General features: G+C 40.1%; 3 protein-coding genes across 4 annotated transcripts; all 3 read right to left on the bottom strand.

The window, feature by feature from the left end:
• Window positions 1–2877: 2877 nt before the first annotated feature.
• On the bottom strand, window positions 2878–10620 carry gnmt (glycine N-methyltransferase). Of its 2 annotated transcripts, none has more exons than XM_070920192.1 (6): window positions 10297–10620; window positions 7803–7930; window positions 7550–7663; window positions 7150–7292; window positions 5741–5862; window positions 2878–5086 (listed from the first exon to the last, which is right to left on the bottom strand). In XM_070920192.1, the coding sequence occupies exons 1-6, from the start codon at window positions 10503–10505 to the stop codon at window positions 4915–4917; spliced, it is 888 nt and encodes a 295-aa protein (XP_070776293.1). In that variant the 5' UTR covers window positions 10506–10620; the 3' UTR covers window positions 2878–4914. The 2 variants fall into 2 exon arrangements, with proteins under 2 accessions (XP_070776293.1, XP_070776294.1); XM_070920193.1 differs by having other exon boundaries at window positions 7150–7235.
• A 2313-nt stretch (window positions 10621–12933) lies between these two features.
• On the bottom strand, window positions 12934–16243 carry LOC139297884 (thrombomodulin-like). Its single transcript, XM_070920693.1, has 2 exons — window positions 16222–16243; window positions 12934–15387 (listed from the first exon to the last, which is right to left on the bottom strand). The coding sequence occupies exons 1-2, from the start codon at window positions 16241–16243 to the stop codon at window positions 14384–14386; spliced, it is 1026 nt and encodes a 341-aa protein (XP_070776794.1). The 3' UTR covers window positions 12934–14383.
• Window positions 16244–17247: 1004 nt separating this feature from the next.
• LOC139297883 (complement component C1q receptor) lies at window positions 17248–18960 on the bottom strand. Its single transcript, XM_070920692.1, has 2 exons — window positions 17712–18960; window positions 17248–17645 (listed from the first exon to the last, which is right to left on the bottom strand). Exons 1-2 carry the CDS (start codon window positions 18958–18960, stop codon window positions 17248–17250), a joined length of 1647 nt encoding a protein of 548 aa, XP_070776793.1.
• Window positions 18961–23494: the final 4534 nt, after the last annotated feature.

Raw genomic sequence — 23494 nt, 5'->3', positions numbered from 1 at the left:
GCTGCAAAACAGTAAGAAAGCTTTACTGAGAAATGCTGCTGGAAAATAACACTCAGAAGAATAGTTTAGTAGATGGTATAGTTTAGTTTAACAGACATTTTGTTCACTTTCTTGCTGAGAGGGAGGTGAGAAGAACGCCACGCTCATGTTTGTATGTTTGTAAATATAACGTTACCTCCAGTAGCCTGTTGACTTAGCTTAGCATAAAGACTGCAAACTGGGGGAAACAGCTAGCCTGCCTCTGTCCAAAGCTAACAAAATCCGCCAACCACTTCACTTACAGTAGGTTTACCAAAGTGTTTTTTGCTGCTCTGTCTGGAAGCAACGCTGATGAGAACGGTTAGACCTCCGTGAGGTGAGCTGAGGGCTTTAATAGCTTAAAGAGCCTGAAACAGCCTGTAGAGCTGACGGGGACTGCAGAGTCAGGGGACAATCGCTACGTACAACCCCTTTCACTTCGCACACATGTCCACTGTCTGAATATGAATATAGATTAGTGCAGCTTTAAACAGTCACTTATACATCACCGCAGTCTTTCTCATGGAATAAAGTAAAGGAATAGAGTCCCAACAAGACTACAAATTGCACATATTGGCTGTCTTGTAAGGTGCAAACAAGTTCTCCACAATGTAATTTCATTGGTTTGAAGTCTAACAAAAGCACATTGTGTCCTTTTCACCAAAGATGTGCTTGAATGTCTCCAGACCTCCGTGAGCTTTACAAGATGCCAGTCTGGTTACAGAAGATTAACTCCGAACAAACTGCTGTCGCTTCACTTTCTTTTTCCCCTGATCGTCCCACCGTACAGGGAGAGTTTAGAAAGGCCAAATATGTAACAGCTGGATGACTGGGCGTATAGACACAGTATCGCAAACAACCAGGGATGTCACAAATACTGCAGGTTTCTGAGGGGATGTATTGAGGACTGGCTCTCACCACCTTCTTGTCAAATGCTGGGGCCAGAAAACCCAAATTTGAGTATTGATTTCAAAGTGGAAGTGCCTACAGATCAACTTCCACTACTTCAAAGTCACAGAAAAAAAAAAAAATTCTCTTCAAATACAAACTTAATAAATCATTTTGTAACGAGAACATATGGTATGAAAAGTTAATTTCACATCTTTCCCTCTCCTCTCCTTCAACGGCTCTTCAGTATAATCATTATTAATCATAATTACTCATCTCCTTCCTTCCAGCCAATCTGTCTCTCTCAGCTCTCTCTGTTTTCGTTTGATTTGGCCAATGACGTGCTGTGAAAGCGATCCTCCCCAGTAAAGCCAGTCATGGTTGACCACTTTGACTCCCCTAACTGGAGCAAAGCAAAGCAGAGCAGCCACATCTGGCAAACGGTTCTCACATCTGGTTTGTGTATCAGCCCCTTGCACGGCCGTCTACCATAGAGTCTGATAGCATACCTCGGAGACATGAGACGAGATGAGCTCCAGACTCTCCACTCCAGGGAAGCGCTGCTAGATGATGGTGAGCAAGTTCACTTCCAGGGGTCAGACAGACAACACAGGAAATGTCACTCTGACTAAAAGTCAGACAGTGAAGAAGCTGTGTGTTTTATTGGGGCTAACTTTCTAGAATTCTTTGAATTATCCATTTGTTGCCCTGGTGTCTAGAAAGAGAGCTAGAAGTTTAAAAAAAAAGGTGTCTCTTACAGGTTTAAATCTCACACAAAGAAGTAAAGTAGTGCTAAGTAAACTAAATGTGAAGGCCTTGGGTCTTTAAAGCAAAGTATCAAACAGTTTAGCAATCACAATAAACATAATTGAGACCAGACCAGTGCCATTAAAACTAAATGAGACATTCAAAACTGGCTTGGATTTCAATGGTTTTTTTTTCTTAAGTTAAAGAATCACAATCGTATAATGATAAAATTTATCATGCAGAAAGACAAAAAGCAGAAGTTTACTAATGGAGTTTGGTCCTCGTCTGAGGTGATTTTGACTCTATGAGTTACATGTAATGTAACACCGCCCTCTTGTGTCAAACCTATGTTCTGCACGTGGACAATGATAACTGAAGCCTGTTTATGTGGATATATGATCTCATCTCTTTGATGGAAAAACATGTCTAGAAATGATGTACTCTAATTTACAGTTTTCATCAGTTGCTTTGGCACAATTGTCATATGAAAATCCTGATTCTGAAAACACCAAGTGTGTTGCTTTAACACAGAATTCAAATGGATAAATATCTTGAATTGATCCAGTGCACTGAGTTAGCCCCTGTGATCAACCTTTTTAATGAGCTGTGTAACTCTCAGACATCTTCATCAACATGCCCATTGCATAAATCCTCACATGCAGAACACGGTTGCACCATGCCAAAATAATATTTGTGTATTACAGGAGGACTTCTACAATAGCTCATAATTTACACAAATGCTGGGACATTTTTGATTGATAAAGGATATTTAATTTTATTATTGGGTTACTGTTACAACAAAATGTCAGTGGACCGCATTGACAGTTTTAGTCTGTTCACCTTGTCTTACTGTTGTTCTGTAAAGTAACCACTGATACTTCAGTATGTACATACAGTACTACAGTGATAATGTTCTTGTACTATATAACATGAGGTCAAACAACCAGAACTCTATTTATCATATAAATATGATGAAATATGAATATGATGCAGAGGTCTGGCCAATTTCAACGACCCACCTAGTGTAGCTACAAATACTATGACTGAATACTATGACTATGAAGACTACGTAAAAACCAATTGTTCCTTTGTACACACACGTTATCCATATGGACTTGACATTAAAAGCAGACGCTGTTTATCAAAAAAATCCAGTTCATGCTGCTCCCTGTTGAATATTAAGTCACAGAACCACTGAAAAGAAAAATGTGACAATCAGGTTACTTATTTCAAATATATTTTTTATTTCATGCAAAAGAATTCCAATAATCCTTGTTCATTATGAAAATGTTTACATTTTTTTTTTGTCAAGAAATGGCAACATAGTAAGACTGTTGTGAAACAGTTTTATCTCTACATAAACGTTCAAACGTCCAGCCATTCTCACCACATTCTGAACCTTCTGTTGATCTCAATCACAAACTACAGCGTACATTTTGGTCTACAAGAGGCTCTGGCACATTTGAGTGCAGCATGCAGTCTTGTTCAGGCAAACAGCAGGGTAGTGGTGATAATATTTGATTTCTCTCTGGTAGAGCTCCTTTCTCATTCCAACGAAAAACAGATTTTTAATTTGGTATCACAGCAAAGTGTATTTGAACCTGGATAACACAGCAAAGTAAAGGATTGTTCCATCGTGCTCCTCTCATTATTTGGGTAAACAATTATTTGAGACACGTACTGAGCAGCACAATTGAATAACATTCAAGTTTTTCATACTTTTGACAAAGAAATTCCAAGATTGAGCAAAAACAAAACTTTTTTTAACATCTTTGGTTGATAACACAATTTCACAGAGTGTTGGGTTTGAATTATGCAACAGTTTGCTGTAGTGTGTTTGTTTATTCCTAAAATTATTGTTAGTAGTTTTTGGATAAATCCTCAGTAGGACTTCAGTTCTTGCTGTCACCTATAATGGCTGACACTCACTCCTGGCCTCTTGGTTCATTAGTGGTAATGACCACAAAATGTAAAGGTTGTTTTTGGCTGTAGCACAAAATAAGAGATATCAGTTAAAGAAAACAATTTCTACAAAAAAAAGAGAAGCCATTCTCTCAGGAACAGATTTGTTTTTCTGCTTCAGAGAGGTCAGAGGTCATTTAGCTCTGGAGCTGGTGAGCAAGGACACTTCAAGGAGGAGGATTCTTGACTGGACTGACAGTCAGGTGCTTCCGTACTCCAAACAGGGTAACCAGGTACTTCAAGGTGTCAGGGTGATTCACAACCTTCACTTCAGCTGTTCTCTCGTCTTATTTAAGTGACAGTGCAAGTTTACAATTGAGCCAAATTAAGTTAAAGTGGACTGTCATAAAAGTAAGGCTAATGCATTGAAATGGTCAAACTGCCATCATGCTGTGCCTTTTAAAGACTTGAGGAAAGGCAGTAGGCCAGAATGAGATCAGCTTCTTTTTCCTTTTCCATCTCAAAAATACATGACAGAGAAAGGCTACCGCATTCACGAAACACAGACGCTTCATCTGTGTTTTTAAGACTGTTGTGGTAAACGTATAAAATACAAATGTCTAAGAATTCATCTTAGCACTTTTTACTGGCGATTAGTATCAAGTATTCCATCATGAGGAATATAATGTACAGCACCGTTTTGAAGCATGTTCATCGCGGATGTCAAAGTTCAGAGAGGCGGGAAGCGGGGCAGCACACAGCATGTTGGGAAAATACCAGATATGGGCAAAACTGTGGTCCGATACATCTGCAAACTAGGTTTGCCCTTTTTAGACTGTTACTATTTGAGAGTTTGAACACACTGTGTTTCAAGTCAAGAGAGAGAGATCAGAATCAACCAATTGTAACTAGTGAAGCCAAAGAGACTCTGGTGCTTTAACATTATTTTAAAATGATTAGAGAAAATGAAAACATGAATTACAACTTTCCCGGCCATAAAAAAAGAAATCACTCCTTATATAATGATCATAATGCCAGCTGTCTGCTGGCACTGCCAGTATCAACACTAAACACTGAAGTCACAAACTATCAGGATGATTTTAGAGTGCTCATCACATTAACACGTCAAGTGACCAAAGAGTCAATCTACCACAATCTTATGTACTTTCCAGCATTCCAGGGAAATCTTTTTTTTTTCAAAGAAATCTGAGATGAAAATTTCTAAAAACATATTCAAATATAATTTTGCCCACATCTGGACTGCGAGAGCATGTTGGGACTTATAGAGGACAGAGAGCTGTGTGTGTGTGTGTGTGTGTGTGTGTGTGTGTGTGTATAGCAAGGTAGTGGGTAGGGCTCTCAGGCAGTCTTCTTACAGACATGGATGAAGTAGCACGGGGCCTGGGTCTGGCCAGGGACGTACGTCTTGAAATCTCCGTAGACGCTGTGCTCCATTTTGCAGTTGAAGGCCTCTTTCAGCAAAGCTTTGAAGCTCTCCAGACGATGAGGGTAGTAGGACAGACGGAATTTACTGCAGAGGACAAACAGAGAGCACGCACATTAGATTTCCCCTACCGCTCAACAAAAGGTGCTCTTTATTGTGTCTAACGTGTCTGGTGAGAGAGTCCATCGACCTCGACTGTGAGAAGACAACATTATCAGGGAGACTTCACAGTGAAAAAACACGTCAGACTGCTAGACAAACATCAAATGCAAAACTGTTCACTAAATGCTGAAGAGATGGCCTTTAAGGTAACAGTTTATTCAAAGGGTTGTGACACGTCATTGTCATTATCATATCCTAACAAATGCAGATTTATGAAGCCTGAAGAGTCACTCGATCACTTGAATGCAACGCTGACACTGCTCTGAATATCTTTGCACCAAAAGTGCTTTGCAAATTGCATTAAATAACGACAGTATAAGAAAAAAAAAGTAGCAGAGTGGTTAAGACGCATCCCATATTAACCCAAACTTCCCTAGCTGTAGATAGGGAACTTGGGTGTATGTCGTACCCCCCTCTAACTATCCCTTAACATCTCTGGGTGTCCTGTATGAGGCCATGCAAATTATTAAGCAAGACTACTTAATGGAAATACTGGATTTGATCCATTTCATCAACTAGACGAAATACTGCAGGATCTCAGCTGTCAGTGTTTTGCGCTCCTCGTGCCGCTGGACCTACCTGACTTCAGGGAGGTTGTGGAGGGTGGCCTGGGGCACGTGGATGGTGTAGTCTAGAGTGATCATATGGGGCTTATTGTTGACCCACAGCACCGAAGTGGAGATGTCCTGAGTTAGATCACTCTGCGAAACAACACACACACAAAAAACAAACACACACACACAACATGTTGATGAGCATTAAGCACCAATAAATACTTCTCCCAACTTTTCCTCTTTTGCGCAGTAATTACAGAGAGCGAGCAGAACTGCAGCCTGATTAGAAGCGACTGCGCTCTTGTTGTTGTGGAGTACAGAGCTAAGCAGACTCTGGGACTACAGAGGTATCAGAAGTGGATTTTGCTCTGGCACATGACTGTTGACTTAGTACTTATATTTAGGCCTTCCAGCTGGATAGCGCCTACTTTGGCTGGATTAAAGAATATGGAACTTGTTTTGAGGAGAATAACGTAAATCAAATATGGCTCATTGCTGTTGGCACCTGCTGTTGTGTCTTTATATTCCCATATTATATCTTTCAGCTTTCGCCAGTAAACTAGATAATAAATTGCGGGATTGGTTGTTTAACTCAACTTTAGTCTGAACTCACACATAGGCCATCATGCTACCACACCACACATGCAAAATGTGCATTTCAGCCACAAAGTAGATACTACACATCATTTTTAAGCTACATATGTACACACTTAACGTCTTCCATCTTCTCAAATGGCCTTTTTTCCTCAGCACTCCTGACATCATCTGTTCTTCTCCCCATTTGCCAGAATAGTCTTAAAACCCGACAATTTCCCGCACATTTCCTTCTGTTTCTCTGGGGGGACTTTCACTGAAAATCTCACAATATCCGGCCAGCTCTGAATAGAGATTTAGGTCTTAAACTCAGCTGCTGCTAGGGATGGTGTAAATAAACCATTCATAAACAATACGGTCTGTCCAGCTCCTCTTCACAAAGCAATGAAGAGCCAGAGAGCGCAGCAATGTAGATTAAAAACGGCCTTTTTACGGACCGCTCACGCTGATGCTTTTGTTCCTTCTTTGACATCTTTTAAGCTGCCTCTTACAAGCTTGTAATGCATTTCACTTTTCTCGGGGAATCATTCCAAAAATTAGCCTGTTCATTCGACAGACAGTTTCATATATAAGCAAATCAGAGAAGAACAACTACATGGTCAAAATGGTTGAGAAAAAAAAATTAATACACTTTTGGCAACACTCCACCAGCAGATTCTTGGCATTTTACCCCAGACTGTGTGAAGATGCGGACAGCCACGTGATTTCCCTGATACACATGGAGCCACCTAATTACTCTTTTCATTTGACTGCAAGGAGATTCACTGCCATGCTAAGCGGGGCTTGGACTGGTGGATGTCAATTTGCACCCTCTGGAACAAACTCCATTAAGTTTAGTACCTTATAGTAGATATTTTTGCCTTGTGGCGCCCGGCCGGTCTCCAGGATGTAGTCGTAATTACGGTGGTCAATAATGAGGATCCCACCTGGTCTGACCATACTGGCAATGTTCTGAAGGGCCAACTTTTGGTCACTCTGGTCCCCTGAGAGCAATACAACATCACTAACATGGTCAGGCACAATCAACAGAATGATCTTCAATGAAATCACATTGTTTGAATAAGAGATTATGTTGGTGGCTTGACGTTGGTTGTTTGTGGTCAAGTGTAATTATTGTAAGCATCCATTCAAGGATACATTTTGTTTAGTTGGAGATAACGTTTTGGTTCTTAGAGGTTTTTAATCTTACCTAACAAATTCAAGAACACAGAATGGCTCTGTCCCTTCAACGTTCACATACCTTTAAAGTCTGGTAAGTGGGCGAATGAGTTGCCAAGGCAGATGACTGCATCAAAGCCATCCCCTGGTTTCTGAATGTCCTCTGATAACGTCAACCAGTTGGCCTCTTCGATCACTGAGGATGAGAGGGGAAAGAACGGCCAAGGAGGAAAACATAAAGAGGAAAATGTGAGGATGTCACCTGATGAACGCTGCAGGAAAACATCATGCTCAGTTCTGAACATTCAATCGGAACAAAATGAAATATGTCGTACCCCACTGGTCAAAAGCAGCTTCTTTTCTTCTCTCCCACCTTGACTTCAGTGCGTACTTGAGCATTTTGTCGCTGGCATCCACGCTCACCATATCAAACCCCTCCTCCACCAGCATGATGGAGTCAACCCTACAAAATAAAAAAAGACATGTGCTCTGTAAATCCAAGATCTATATGAAACCACACTGTTTTGTACTACAACAACGTGAGACAATGGTGACCTTATTGACTTTATCTTGCGCCTGAAAAAGTTGTGACACAGATGCCTTCAACTGATAACCTGCTTTACACGTGTGTCTCAAGAGATAATCTTTAGATGACCACTCTGACCGAGTTCAAGTCTGATCACAGTGAGCGTACACGTTGTTTATTCACGCACGTGTGCTCGTAGAACAAAATAAGTGTACTAACATTCCTGTCGTCTCCTTTTCCTCATCTTGAAACAGCAACGCAGTTTGTTAGGAGTGAGACGGTCATCATACAACAACTTAATGTTTTACGGGTATGAAGAGAGCTTTTTACATCTCTTTCCAAATAGTAACTAGCTGTCAGTTAATGTTAAACAACATGCAGGAGCTATGGAAAACTTCCAACGACGGAATCAAACTGTTCGCACTACACGTTAAAAAAAGAAGAAGAAAGAACAACAGAGGAATGAGATTCACCGGACAGTGACCTGAAATCATTAACAACAAATGGGTAAGAGCAAGATAATATACAACAGTAAAGAAATACAGAAAAAAATTCAACTGTCTGCAGTAAGACCAAACAAACCAACAGTAAGAATACAGAGTACAACTTCATCATTGTAGCTCAAATTAACAAGGTTAAATTTGAGGTTAAGGCAACATGTTTTACAAGCTTCGGTTCACTTGCAGTTACGCAACATAAGACTCCAGAAAAAACAAAAGCAAAAACTATAATTCCTCTACGGTTCAGACCAGGGTAATTCATATGCAAGCTATGATGATTACATCCTTAATTATAAGCAGCTTCTTCTGCTCTTGCATAAGTTGCCACTGAATCTCATGACAAAACAACTGGAAAGCCTGGCATCACAGGCACATTTAGACAGCCAAAAATAGTGAGGCCATTTGTAACCTCATTCCACCACGAGCGTGTTTACATCGCCCCAGATGGTCGCGCCGCTGAGACATACTATGGAACGGGGTCAAAGTCGGTGTGCTGATTTCTTCCATACTGGATGAAAACATCCCAGCAGCCAGTGCTCTGACTGTGAGATATGAAGCTTTACAATGTTTGCTTTTGAGATGCAAATGATTGCGGTGTTGACCAAGAGTGGCTGTAATGACAAAAAAAAAAACACATTAATCCACCCAACCAATCACTGAATGGATGCCTGTTTAGTGCAAAAGCCTGTTGTAGATGTCAAATGATACAATAAATGATAATATTTGCATTTCCTGCAAGACCACTTGAGTTGAGGGGCTAGGCAGACAGGTTCAAGTATGTTGTCTTCTTGTCTGAGTTCAGCCTATGGCCTTGCTGCTGTCCCAGAGCACAGATACACTATCAGCAGAGGTAAACAGACCCAGGGAACCAGTCAAAACTCCCTGCAGCAACCCAGATCCAGCTCATCAACCACTGACCCCTACATCTGCTGTCCCACACCAGTGACATTCCACAGCTAGCTTCTAGTTTTACAAACAATACAGTACATCTTGATTAGGCCATATAAGCCTTCTTAGTTGTAACATAAAAAGCTCCAGACTGCTGCTGGAGGCAGGAACTGGCTCAGTGGCTGGTGCAACTCTGCACTTTCATTCATTGCTCTCTGGCCTAATCCGGATTTTGTCCAGAGTTAAAAAGGGTCAGCAGGTTGAAATTCCGGGAAAGTCAAAACTAACTTGATTATCTATAAACACAATCTAACTTATTTATTATAGAACAAAATATATTAATACTTTTACATAATGAATTATCTGAACCTGTATACAACAAGGTGAAATAACCTTATTTATGCAGGTTTAAATCTTCTTATATGTGTACATAGCTCTATCAAGCACAAGAAAGTAAGAACAGAAATGACAAACACTATAGACGTGGCGAGATTCACATTTGACAAAATTAGACTCTGCATGATCGTTCTTCAGAAGGGCCACACCCATTATGGGAACCCAATTTCAACACGATTCAGACTCTCTTCAACACGACTGCATACCTGTGCAGTCTTCAATTCGGCACACACTTAATAACTAAGTAAACTTTTCAATCGATCCCTTATTTTACCACAGTGTCTACAAATCAAAATATGTTACAGCTGGAGGAAGTCAGTTAAATACACATTTCATTTAAATAACGTAGACTTGGTGTATAGAACTAATGCCGGATTAAAGATTGGATTGTGTGTTAAAAGGTTTGGACTAGGAGTATTACCGTTTCTATTAATTAAACCAATTTTTAAATGGGAGTTTGGTGACACGTTTACCAGCATGCCATCCAAAACAGGAACCTGTCACAACCTGCCACATTACCCTGTTCCGCAGGCTACATCCAGCACTCTCCGCACCCCTTGCTCTTTCAGCAAAGACACCACCCAGCTTTTGTATTCCTGCGTCCTACTCTGCGTGTCTCCGATGTACAGCTCCCAGACCTTCGCTGCTTTGCCGTCGGCATACTGATCAGGAAGACCCTCGGCGGCTACACCGAGCGAGCGGGTCCTAAACACGCTGTCGACCGACATGCTGCTGCTCGTTTCTACCAGAGTGTTTCCTCTTAGCTTACCGAGCAAACGAATTAGGTATTCAGTAAACTGACTGCTTTAAATGTGTTTGGAAACGAGCTACTTATCTGACAGGTATTCTCTCCACATGCTAGCCCAGATTTTGGATGTTGTTATTTATATGAGCAATGCAGGGGGGACAAACTTTAACCCAATGACACCGTGCTATGGACTGACGCCTACTTTCTAATAGGATGAAACGAGGCGACGCCGCCCCTACTTCCGTGTTTACGTCAGCAGACGTCCTGGACGTTAAAGACAGCTGTATTTAGTACCCCAAAACGACCTCGCAGGCTAATATTCACACTATACTGCATAATACAGTAAGCCACAACAAGGTCCGTAAATCTGATACTTTAAGTAATAGATGTTTAGCTCAAAATTAGGAACATGTGTGAAGTTAGAGGCCCGCCCGACTGCAAAAGCATTTGTAAGCAGGCAAGTAGAAGTGGTTGCCTGTGAGTCTACAGTCATGGCAAAAAAGAGGCCTCTCCCACGCAAGCATTTCATCATTCATCATTTCATCATGCAGCTTGGACACATGGCTTGTGAAACATGAGAAATGAGTAAAAGCTTTACAACATAATACATAAAATATATAAAATATTCATTCATATATATATATATATATATATATATATATATATATATGTCATAAAGTTAGCAGAAATGTGGGGTTTATTTGCAATTGTATGCAACAACAACATGAAACAGTAATAATGGTTAACGTTAGGCACAATAGAATTTTCTAAGAGGTTGTCTGCCACACATACAAGGCAACCAGACCTTATTTTTTTTGTTCCCTCCCAAAAAGTGAACTCCTCCCGTTGTGATTGGCTGATTAAGTTCACAAAAGCCCATATGTTTACTGGCAGCAGTGAGGTTATGTCAGCTACAACCGGTGCCATCCAGGTTTGGTTTGCAACACCCAGTTTTATCAATGCTACACTCCTACTTTACAATATGCCCCCTCACACACACACACACACACACACACACACACACACTTATTGTCAAGAGGGCAAAAACAAAGCCAGAATAAAGTCTCATAGTAGCTCACAATTCCAGTTCCACTAATACTAGTTTTGGAGACCGTTGAGTGTGCATTTCATTTGCAGAAGCCCAGACTGAAGGGAAAAAGGCCCAAAACAGGCAGAAAATGAAGGTGGCAGCAGTACAGGCCTAATATAAGAGAAGATATCATGATATGATGACTTTATTCACATTAAGTTCATCAGACCCTTTCCACAGCGATCCACTGTTGAGCTTCTGACTCACAGTTCATCTGACCCTTAGCCTAAATTAGTCCTTGGATTAAAGCTGTCAGTCACTGTTAAATGCAGAGAGGACAGAACCAGCACAGTGAAAATGTGTCACTGTGCTAATACTTCCTGACAATGGGACCTTATTCAAAATGATGTGGACCACACCTTTATATGCTGTAATCATTGTTTTCATTCTTTATAGGATCATAATGTTTATGAAAAATAATTAATTTCTCTATTTTTTTTCCAGTTTCTCAAGCACATTATGAGATTTCTGTCACCTTTGATCTTCACCCACACTTTTCTGTTTTCTGTGGTGTTTGTTCATTCACAGCCTTATCTGGTGTGCTTCTTTTCTGGGAGAGAAGAAGAAATTGACATACAGTATATAAACCCAAGGACTGAATGAGATAAAGGCAGCGCTCAATGATAGTCAAAGTTTCCCCTCCTGCTTGTATAGATTATAGATTACTGGGAGAATACAAATGATATTTTCTAGGTCATCTCACAGTTCATCTTATATCATCAGGCAGTTTGTTCCAGAGGGTGGGCTCATTATAACTGAATGCACCTTCACCAGATTTACTTCTGATCAAGGGTCTGATCACCTGAGAGCTCTGGAGGGTTTGTAAGCGGTGAGCAGGTCAGAGATGTATTTTGGAGCTAGACCAATTCTGAAAACTGGCTTCCGATAAAATAGCCAGTGAAGTGATCTAAGTGTAGGAGTAATATGTTCAGTTTTTCTTGTCCCAGTGAGTACTCTGGCTGCAGCATTTTGAATGAGTTGGAGCCGTCACACAGTCTTTTGGGGAAGTCTGGCAAGAAGGGCATTACATTAGTCTATCCTAGAGGATATGTAAATGCATGAACTAGTTTTTCAGTATCTGACTGAGACAAGATAAATTTAACTAACGTAAAATGCTGTCCTAGTTATACTTGTAATGTGGTTGTGAAGTGTGTTGAATCCTGTAAAAGACAGAGGTCATAGTCCACCTGGCCACATGAATCAGCTATGATACAACCACCAGTAGTATTGGCATTTGCCTAGTAGTCATAAGATTTAAAGCATCAACACTGCAGCAGCATAAAGCTGGTGGAATGCTTAGTTTAGGGCACAAAACAGGAACTGGGTACTGTTTATTCAGTAACACGTGTTTAGGATTTAGGCAGACAATGCAACAGGCAAAACTGTCACTTTCAGCATGCTAGACCCTAGCTTTGTTAGAAATACAATGCTAACCATCTGCATGACACTTTCTTATGCAGCAGCATGTACAGTCGTATGGCAGTGAAAGTAACATAAGCGTAATGGACTCCTTCATTCTGCTGGATAATGAACTTAATCTATTAAAGCATCAAAGAGCAATACAAAGGAAGATTGTCATAACCTTTGAACAGATTGCATTTTTTTGAGACTCCAATAGTGGACAATAGGAAAATACCCGTTTTGACAACATTTTGCATCTCACAGTACAGTTTCAGTAGTCATCTCTCTTCATGGTGAAATGTGAAAATTAAAACCAGATGACAACATGTAACAATACAGAAATTATGCAATTGGCTATTTTCTTTTACGGCAGACAGTTTGACTTGAAACGCACAGGTGTTACTAATAACATTATTGAAATAAGATGCTATTTTAATTTAAGTGAAATAGCACCGGTGTAAATCATTTTATTATTTATTTTCTGTGCTTTTCCTACTGTGACATGTCAAAATGTCATCCATGAAAATGGCCTATTTCACATTTGGAATGGTAATGTCTGGGAAAATTCTGGTTGTCGTACTAAATGCCTCCCAGTATTGAAATGAGCAATAATCAATAATCAATCATCAAATGATCACCTACAGCACGAGGATTCACTTGAAAGAAGCATGCATATCCAACAGCCTACACTGTTGTGTAACTTTTCAGCAGTTTGTCCACAAGAGCAGTAGGTGGCGCTCTAAGGACAAGAATGAAGACAACAGTGAATTGGTGTTAAGAATGAATGAACTTTCATGACATGTTACATAAATGACCACAGAATGGCACATGATTTTACAGTTACATGCACATGCACAAAAAAATCATGTTTACTTTATAAAGAAAAAGAGTACATATAGTCAGGTAACGTTTTAAAGAGCTCCATTTCACTTTTTGCTTGACTGCTGTTGACTGTCTGACAGATTTACTCAATAATTAACATCTTACTTGTGACACATATGCAGTTAAGATTTTTCAACCATCAATCTAAATTACCTCTCAGATCATTAACATCAACATACTCCTATATATTATTGCTACAACTGCACTGAATTTGTCTTTTCTCTTTATAGCTGCTTTTAATTATCCATATGAAGAACTAGTCCACCCACTTCTGAAAGAACTACTATCCCCTCTGCATTTCCAATATATTCACATTTATTAATATTATGGATATTTTATTATTTTATTACCGAAGTTCAAAAATCCGAGACTCGAATCAAAAGTTACCTACAGCAGCCATGTGATAAATGTAATGGACAAGTCTCCCAAACTCAAACGCTAAAGGGACCAGCAGAGTTAATGTTCATCCTTTTTTTGGACTGGATTTAACACTCAATATTGTCCACAGGAGCAGTCGACTGTTGATAGGAGTTTTGTTCTCTGCGCTTCTGACGCTTAACAACATAAAACCTTACCACAAATATAACCACTACCACAGCCACAGCAAGAAAAATCCACAGCCAGAGAAAACCACCAGCCGGTGCAGAAGAACCCTTCAGTGTGTTATTTTTAGCAGCGGGTTTAATAAAATCTATGGCAAAAGGAGTTGTGACCACAAAACCTTCACTGTCCTCTGCTTTGATGCATTTGATTTGACCTTTAAGCACAAATCCTTTTCCGCAGGAACACACAAAACTTCCAAAAGTGTTTTTGCACTCTTGGTCACATTCATCCATTGAACATTCATCAATGTCCTCACAAAATTTGTCATTAATTACAAAGCCTTCGGGACAGTGGCACCCATTGTCTGTGTTTCTGTCGCATTTCGCATGGCATTTCTGTTGTGCACAGTGCATTTTGCAGCGTCTGGGGTCCTTGCTGTCCCGGATATATCCTGTGAAACAAGAGCATTCATAACCTCCTTTTACATCTTTGCATGTATGCTCACAGGGGGCGGCTGAACAGCCTTCGGAGCTCTGGAAAACATTTGGATCTGATAATTCTTGTGCCTGGCAGGCGTCTTTGTGCTTTGTTTTGCACAGAAACCCATCCGTTTTGTCCGAGCACAGCCTCTCTGTCCACGTTTGATTGCTTGAAAGGGACACACAGCGTGGAGAGCAAACTTTGACACTGTCTTCCCAGGTGCTGAAGGATGGAATAAGGCTCCTGTGCACACTGCCAGAGGTCCACTCATAGCCTCTCAGTGGAGCTGAAAGGTTGCTGCAGGTTCCAACTGGTAAACGCAGTCCAATCCAGAAGTTTCCATGCAATTCTTGACTCAAAATGTCAAGGATCTTCTCATCTGTCTCAGACCGAAATGTCACTAGTTCTCCATTCCTGTCATGACATGCTTCCTCAGCTGCTTGAAAATCTACTCTGTCTTGGTTTACTGTTATGCAGTCACCCCCAGTACAAAAAGGCCAACATGTGCCAGTCTGTTTCAGCCCTAATCCTGTCTTAATAGACAATAAAAACACAACTGACATCAAAATAGTCATTGTCATTCTCTTCACTGGCACAAGCACAGTCAGTTGCAAGCGGGCCATGATGCCAGACTGTAGATTATCTTAAAATGTTGGCTGGCTAAAGTTATGGAGAAGTTAGAGCCTGTGGCTACCTACTCCGGAAGCAACACCCATCAGGACAATGACAAAGTCAAAGACGGGAAGGAAGTGAGATAAAGATGGAATAGCGTTTTTTTTCCAAGGTTAGTGAAGGCAATGATCATCATAACACAAACACAGGAACTGATGCCTACTCATATTTCAGAACCAGCTATTTATTTTGTTTTTGACTTTGTCATCATATAACATACATTGATTTGACACTCTGATGTTCACGTGTTTATCATTACATCACTCCATTCAGAAAGTAAAAATGTGTTTAGTTGGGTATGTGCACAAATACATCCATGTGGCAGTGGAGGACAGAAAGTACATTTGCTCAAGTACTGTATTTTAATACAATGTTGAGGTGCTTCACTACATTTCAAATGTAAATATTGTACTCCACTACATGTATTCAAATTTATAATAACAATGTATCAAATGACATTGTGAAAACATTGTGACAACGTGAAAGAGCTCACTCTTAGGGATGAACCTACTGAGAATTATCAGCAGAACCCCCCCCCCCCCCCCCCCCCACAGCTTTACTGAGCTTTAAAGCGAGTTTCAGCTCATTGTTTAGCTAACAATTGTTAAACCCACAACTTAACTCTTACGGTACAATCGCAACGCTCTCATGGTGTCATTTTCAGTCCCAGGAGGCAGCTGTTGTCAACGAAAAGCTCTAAAAATCCACTGTACACCACCTACTCAGTACTAAACAGCAGACAGACACAGTTACCCACAAGCTAGTGAACATATTTAGTAGCTAAAGAGCCAGATGTTTCCCTCAGGAGTTAGTAGAGATCAGAAACAGAGCTAAAAGAGAGTGAATATTATGGACTTATATACATCTGGTAGCCAGAAACATAACTCCAAACGAATGATAATGTTGCTCCGTAACTGCTGTGTGCAAATAAGCAACTGTTTGCTTTGAGGTTCGCCATATAAACTTAAAAAGTGACGATATGTCAGTGTTGTGTTCAAAACTTGTTCAGTCAAATCAGTTATTGCAGATAAACAATCTTTCATCACTGCCATGTGGTTTTGAAAGGTGAACACACTTTTCAATCTTTTCATGCAGTCTCAAAGACTCAGCAAAGACATGTTCTTGGTCCAGGAGCTGATCACAGGTTTAGTGAACAGGCAGTGGTGCATATAGTACTCTAATGTGTCTTTTGGTGAAATAGCAGACAATGTGGTCGGTTAAGACAAATTGCTAAATTAGCTGACTGATATTAACATTAAAATGCTCACTTTCAACATCACTTTCTGGAATCATCTGGCACCCAGTCACCCTCATTATACAGAGGCCCTCACATCCCCTTCATAGCAGGACTTTTTCACCAACACACATATTTGCACTTTGCTACCTCTTGTACAGCCAAATTTACCATATTTTTCCTATATTTTACCCATTATTTTTCTACTCTATATGTGTGCTTTGTCTTTTTACTTGTTGTCAAAGACAAATCACCTTCTGATGGACAATAAAGTTTTTTTCTGATTCGTGACTTGATATGATAAACTTGATAATGATTTGATAACAAAACACACAGCCTCACCTAGAGAGGTTGCAAGAACATAAATTACATAAATAAACATAATAATCCATGCAGACAGTCTTCTCCATCACTATCAGGTCATAGGTCATCAGTCAATATGGACTCATATAGTTTCTCTAAACGTGGATCCAAACCAGAGGACACCCAACAGTAGCCATCTGTAGTGGTATTTTTCTTGGCTTCTTTTTTGGTGCGACTGCATCGAAAAATCGCAATTGCCAGAGTCACTGCGACTAACAGCAGCAGAGGAATGACTGAGCCGAGGACGCAGATTATCACCCTGGTGTTAACTGTCTTGGCAAAACCCATCACCAAGGATGTGTTGCTCTGCTGATCATCCTGCGTGATGTTTGCCAGATCTGGAAGTGGTGCATCAGTGTGAGGGGACTGGTGTTGGACCTCGACTGTGGTTCTTGTTAAAGACTCTGTGAAGTTTTCTGCTGTTTCCTCCTCAGCTGGGCCATCTGATGAAGCAGCTGATGTATCTGTCATAACTGGAGTGCAAGTCGATCCGTCTGCCTCCATAAGGAAGCCCTGCGGACAGGTGCACAAGAAGCTGCCTATAGTATTGACGCATTTGAACTGACAGCGATTACTGACGCATTTGTTTATGTCTACACACGAGTGGCCATTCTCGGATAAAGTGAAGCCCTCATTGCAGTAACAAGAGAAGGATCCGATACTGTTCGAGCAGCTGTGCTCACATCTTGAGTGCACACACTCATCCATATCATTGCACTTGCCGTCGACCATTTCGTATCCGTCTTTACACTCGCACGTGTAACTACCGTGCGCATTTAAGCACAAATGATGCTCACAGACTTGTGACTGGCACTCATCAATGTCAGAGCAGTTGCGCTGGTTTGCATCCAGTTTGAAGCCATCCGGACATTTGCAGGAATATCCAGACACTCCCATTACACACTGATGCTCACATGTGTCAACGCCGCACAAGTCATTTATCCTGCAAGTGAGTCCGTCCTCATCCAGGTCATAACCTTCTCTGCAAAAGCATCTAACCTCATCTGCATCCTGATGGCACAAATGTTCACATCCGCCATTGTTTACCGAGCAAATTTGCTTTCCTGTTTTGCAAAATGGACCAGAGACACGCCAACGATAGATGTCGTCCACCCCGGTGCACACAGAGTTGTGAGACTGTTGGTCACTACATAAAATGTCAGCATATGTTCCGAGTGGAAATGATTGCATGTCACTTCTTTCTGGCTCCTCTGAGAAGGGCGCTGTGTAGGTTATTTTTCCAGGCCCCAACAGAGCCAAAGGTTTGCACATTCCCTGAAAGTAAAACTTACAGGCATAAAAAGCAGGGCTTTTGCAAGTTCCAGCAGTCCATTTCAGTTGGCTCTGACCTTGCAAAGTGTAATGAACCCTTACACATCTCTCCTCTGTGCATGTGGTGACAGGTTCTTTTTCCCAGTTGGAGTAGTGGGAATCTTCCTCCCCAGATGCCCACTTAAACCCCCTGAGAGTCTTGTCAGCTGACACACAGTCCCCTCTGTGCAGTTTTAATCCAATCCAAAATTTAAGTGTCCTGTCCTGACGTTGTTTTTGGATCTGTGAGAGAAGCGAGCGCAGCACATCCTCTTCTTCTCTGTCTCTGACTGTCATCAGATAACCTCCGTTGTGGACACAGCTCTGATGGGCCCTCTCGAAGCTCACCCTGTCCACATGCAAGGTGAAGCAGGCATTAGAGGTGCACAGCGTCTCATGTTCAGCCCCAGATAAACCCTCAAAGCTGTTGATGAGCTGCAGTAGAAAAATCAACAACATAGTTGCCATAGAGATCAACAAATAAGTCGATATCCAGAATGTCCCTGGGAGTTTTGGGGTAAGATGTGACCAATATGTGGTTGTCCATTCGCAGCCAAAAACAAGTGCCGTGGGTCTGAAACTAGCATTCATGCTCCCTGTATCCTGTTTGGGACACAGACTAAAGACGGAAACCATGTTTGACAGCAGTTATGGGTTCTTTTTTTCTCCCCCGCTGACCAGTTCCGGTTTGAAATAGAAAACAATGGCAGGCTTCGCAGTGTTTTGACTGCTTCCCCAGATGTCTCCGGCCCCAGTAGGCTTTCGGCATTTAAGCTGACTCCCTTAATTGTGGTGCCTTACAATACATGAACATGCAGGGGTCAGAGTCTCAGAGACACTTTGACATTACAAATGGACCCTGTGGATGGACATACAATAGCTGCTGCAAGGAATGAACCTGGGACCTTTGCCACCCTGCTGCCACAGAGACTACAGTCAACCTACACTTTATTATTTATAGTAGTAATGTTAATATCATCCAGTGTAATAAATTGTTTATTAGTTTGATTTCAGTTCATCAATCATTGATTATATTTTTTGTGTCTCTAACTGTGTGATCACCAGTAAAGATACAATTCTTTATGATTTACTTTACTTTTATTCAGACTCTCTTACAGTAGGAGATAAGGTATGAATTTATCTTATAAAGACTGGTACAGGCTTTTCCTGGTGGGAATTATGGCAGACAGTGTATACAGGACAACACAAAGTAAAAAAAGAAGATTGTATGATCGTTCACTCACATGCAAGCTTCAAAACAACCCAAATTACAATGTAGTCATCCAATCAAGTTTTTCTTTAAATATATACCTTTACCTTAAATAAATACACAAACAATTGATAACAATTGTACTTACTTCCTATACTCAGTGTGGGGTTTTCCCTTCATATGAATGGATAAAAACAGTCAAACTGAACTAAAACAGTCCAGTCTAAAACAAAGTGGATTTGGGTCTGTTTGTGTATCACCTGTGTGTGTTTAAGTAGCCTGAATGTACTGTTTTGGATGGCAAGTGCCAAGGACATTCATGTGAATCCAGACAACACTTCCTGCATTTGTTTAAACACAGGAAGTGCCCCAACCACAATCACAGGAAATAGATTAAGACACTCCTCCACCCACTGAGCTCACATAGGCAGTTAAGTAGAGGCCACTTCAAAGAAATCCCTATCGGCAGATTCTTCCATTTCTATCTAATATAACATTGCTATCCGGTTAAAACCTTGCATGTCCACTGTGTCTGTCTTTTAGGAATTCCCAGACAAAGTCTAATTATTCTAATGCTATCACAGTCTAACTGGAGCCACAACACATAGCAGCACTAAAGAAGATGGACATCATGGACATTGCACTTGACATTATTTACACTATGACAGTCACAGGGGCCACTTTTTTGTACTTTCAGTACATTTTGCTTATGATACTACTGTATTTTTACTTAAGTAGGATTTTGCAGGACTTTTCCTTGTAATGGGGTCTGAATACTTCTTCACAGAATTGTTCAGTGTAATCTGCAAATGTGCGACCAAAGTCCCACAATCATGTCAAAATTCCAATTTGTCCAATACTATGGGAAACATTTGTAAAACTAAACTGAGATGACCGTGGTAAACGTTATACCTGCTTAACATCAGCATGTTAGCATTGTCATTGTTAGCATACTGACATTAGCATTTAGCTCAGAGCACAGCGTCATGGCTGTAGACTCTTTGTCTTGTTAAGTCATCACAGCAGCCACAAATCCCAGGGGCTTGTGGCTTTGATTCCCATTAGCAATGCCTCCAGTTTGGTCACATGTTCCAATAAACACAATTGCACAATGTTTGCAGGTTGGATGACCTTGTTGCTGTGCTAGCAACAATTACTGATTGGCGAGGGGGAGGTGGGATTTGGGTAATTTTATCTTAACATAACCAAGTAATTTTAGTTGTCTAAACTATTTGTAAATTTCTAAACGAGTCCAGCTGTAAGTACCTACACATAGCAATTTTTCAGGTGTTGTAATAATTCACAAAACACAAACATGAATCTGAAGAATAACAACTCAGGAAGATTTTTCATTTGCTTTCTTATAATTGGCCTCTAGTAGTGCATTGCTTTTATATTTCCAAGTGTACAAGTGCAGTCAGACACATACATGTAATGCTTCTATCCAACATCAGTCATTAGACTTGATTTCAAATGCAGACTCCTTATCAAAGTGGAGGCACGCCAAGCTATGGTGTCGACACACTACCATGGAAAGCCAGCCAAGCAGTAGTTGCGCAAAGACAAACTTGACATCTGGGATACGACATAACATGTTTAATTTTTTTTAATACTACATTCATTTTACATGGATATATTTGTAGACAAAGGTCTCAACAAGCAATCACATGAAGGAACAGGTTTTTGGTAAAACACTTTTGCACATTCATGCTCTTCATTCTAAGTATCCAATCCAATTTTGTCTGATTTCATACTTTCCTGAAATATCCCATTTCTAAATTCCTTCCTTTTCTACCTTCATTTTTAATGTTGATAAATTAATACTAATTAATGTCATAATAATGTAAATATGGTGTTGACGTGTAAAAGCTGTGACCGCAGTGGAATCAACATTGTTTTTATATCAAAAAATGCAAAACTTCCCAAAACAGTGGCTCTGTTCGAAATCGCATACTAACATACTATTCATACTAAGTGTGACGTAAAATTGACTATGTAGTGCATTCCAACTGCTAGTACTAGTATTTCTGAGTATGTGACGTGAGCTTACTGGATATACTCAACTGTCCCAAAATGCATTGCGTCTGCTCAGACTGTGCAATCACAGTAAAATAATCACGAATGACGAATGACGTTCAGTGAACGTGAGACCGAAAACCTAAAAGAATATCATAATTGTTTGGAACGGAGTCTAACTAACAAAACGTATGTCTTGTAGTCAAAATTTTTACTTTTTCTCAATTCAATAATCTGACTTCCAAGGGCTAAAATCTTCCCAAACTTTCTCTGATTCCCGCCCCTATTATAACAGTGGCATCGTTAAACAAAGAAATACAAATCATCAATTCATTGGTACAAAGTTTGTTTTTCTACTTGTTACATTTGTGAGATTAAATATTAATCAAGTCCGAACATGGTCAAACTACACGTAGCATGCAGATGGATCTAACAGGATGTAAATATTTCTGAGACTTCCTGTGTATTCTTTGAAGGCTGCTGGAAACTGTCCAACTTGACTGCAGGAAGTGGAAAAGGGGTCCTCGGGGTAAAAGCTGACCACCATATTTTCTGATTTATTCAGGATTTTAAAGACAGAAAGTGAGGAAACACCTTTTATAGGCAGTATTTTATGTCTTTTTGTATTGTTTGATATGTTATTGATGTCCTCCTTGAATTTGATATGTATATTTATGCATTTGTAGAAGTTTTAAACACTTCTTTTGGCAGTTTGACATTGTCAGTGCTTGCTGAAGACAGGCTAAATACATATATTTTCTAGATACAGTGCCTGCATTTTAACAAATTAAACCAAAATAATTTTTCAAAATATGAAATTAATGTCATGAGTATACATGATACCTTTTAAGTACTTTTATTATTCTGAATGCATTTATTTTTTAACATGAATAAGACTTTTCACTGTAGGACATGCTTTGTCCCTTATCTCAATAATGAGTGAGGGATTACTGCTTCAGAAGGAAGTGAGGTCTGTGGATTATACAGAGTAAGCAGAAAATTTCTATTTTTTATTCTGATGCTGCGAGTCTTACAAATAAAATGTCATTCACTTCCTATGTACTGGGATGGAGGAAATTTCAGAGACAGAAATGACATGACCTGGGCAAATAAAACCAAAATGATCTTGAGAAAAAAATCTGGATGATTCCTGTTGTTCATAAGTGAATACAGTCCAGCAGTTCGCCCTGTATTCAACATGCCTCGAACAGGGGAAAAGAATGCCATACAAGAAACAGCTTGCAGGATGTGTCTCATGAGGCACATGGGATTTTGTGGTCGTAACATGTCTGATTTCTAGAGTGTTAGACATGTTACAACATGTAAGAAATAACCATTTGAGTTTTTTAAATTTTCTTTGGCAATTTATACCACAATGTCTTTCTATAATATGTGTGATTGACGCTACGTAAGACTGAAAAAGAAAGAAAATATGTTTTATGAGCCAACCCTTTAAATGAGTGGATGATTGCTATCATTCATAAGGGATTACAGTCGAGCAGTTCGCCCGGTGTTCAACATGCTTTTAACAGGGGAAAGTACATTAACAATTTCTACAGGAATGTATTCATTTTCTTAGGCAATTTATACATTAATGTCTCTTATATAATAAGACTTGCTGCTTCAAATTGCAGGAAGACAACTGAACTTAATTAGTAAGCATTAGACGGTGCTAGGAGGCAGGTTTTGTTACCTATGGACAGAACAAGGCTAGCTGTTGGCTGTAGCTTCATATTTACTGTACAGTCACAAGAGTGGTATCAATCT

The sequence above is a fragment of the Enoplosus armatus genome, chromosome 15 (genome assembly GCF_043641665.1).
Source record: "Enoplosus armatus isolate fEnoArm2 chromosome 15, fEnoArm2.hap1, whole genome shotgun sequence".
NCBI lineage: Eukaryota > Metazoa > Chordata > Actinopteri > Centrarchiformes > Enoplosidae > Enoplosus > Enoplosus armatus.
The sequence above is the reverse complement of the archived record's forward strand: the minus strand, read 5'-3'. Positions and strand labels throughout refer to the sequence as shown.

What these genes read in the sequence shown, in the direction of transcription:
- LOC139297884 (XM_070920693.1), bottom strand. Translation starts at nt 16,243, where the DNA reads ATGAGAGCGTTGCGATTGTACC. An exon ending in GAGAGCGTTGCGATTGTACC is followed by an intron (nt 15,388 to 16,221) that starts GTAAGAGTTAAG and finishes ACTGCATAACAG; the next exon opens with TAAACCAAGACAGAGTAGAT.
- gnmt (XM_070920192.1), bottom strand. Translation starts at nt 10,505, where the DNA reads ATGTCGGTCGACAGCGTGTTTAGGACCCGCTCGCTCGGTGTAGCCGCC. An exon ending in GATGTAGCCTGCGGAACAGG is followed by an intron (nt 7,931 to 10,296) that starts GTAATGTGGCAG and finishes TTTATTTTGTAG; the next exon opens with GGTTGACTCCATCATGCTGG. An exon ending in AGCTGCTTTTGACCAGTGGG is followed by an intron (nt 7,664 to 7,802) that starts GTACGACATATT and finishes TCTCATCCTCAG; the next exon opens with TGATCGAAGAGGCCAACTGG.
- LOC139297883 (XM_070920692.1), bottom strand. Translation starts at nt 18,960, where the DNA reads ATGTTGTTGATTTTTCTACTGCAGCTCATCAACAGCTTTGAGGGTTTA. An exon ending in AGGCAGCTTCTTGTGCACCT is followed by an intron (nt 17,646 to 17,711) that starts GTCCGCAGGGCT and finishes CAGATACATCAG; the next exon opens with CTGCTTCATCAGATGGCCCA.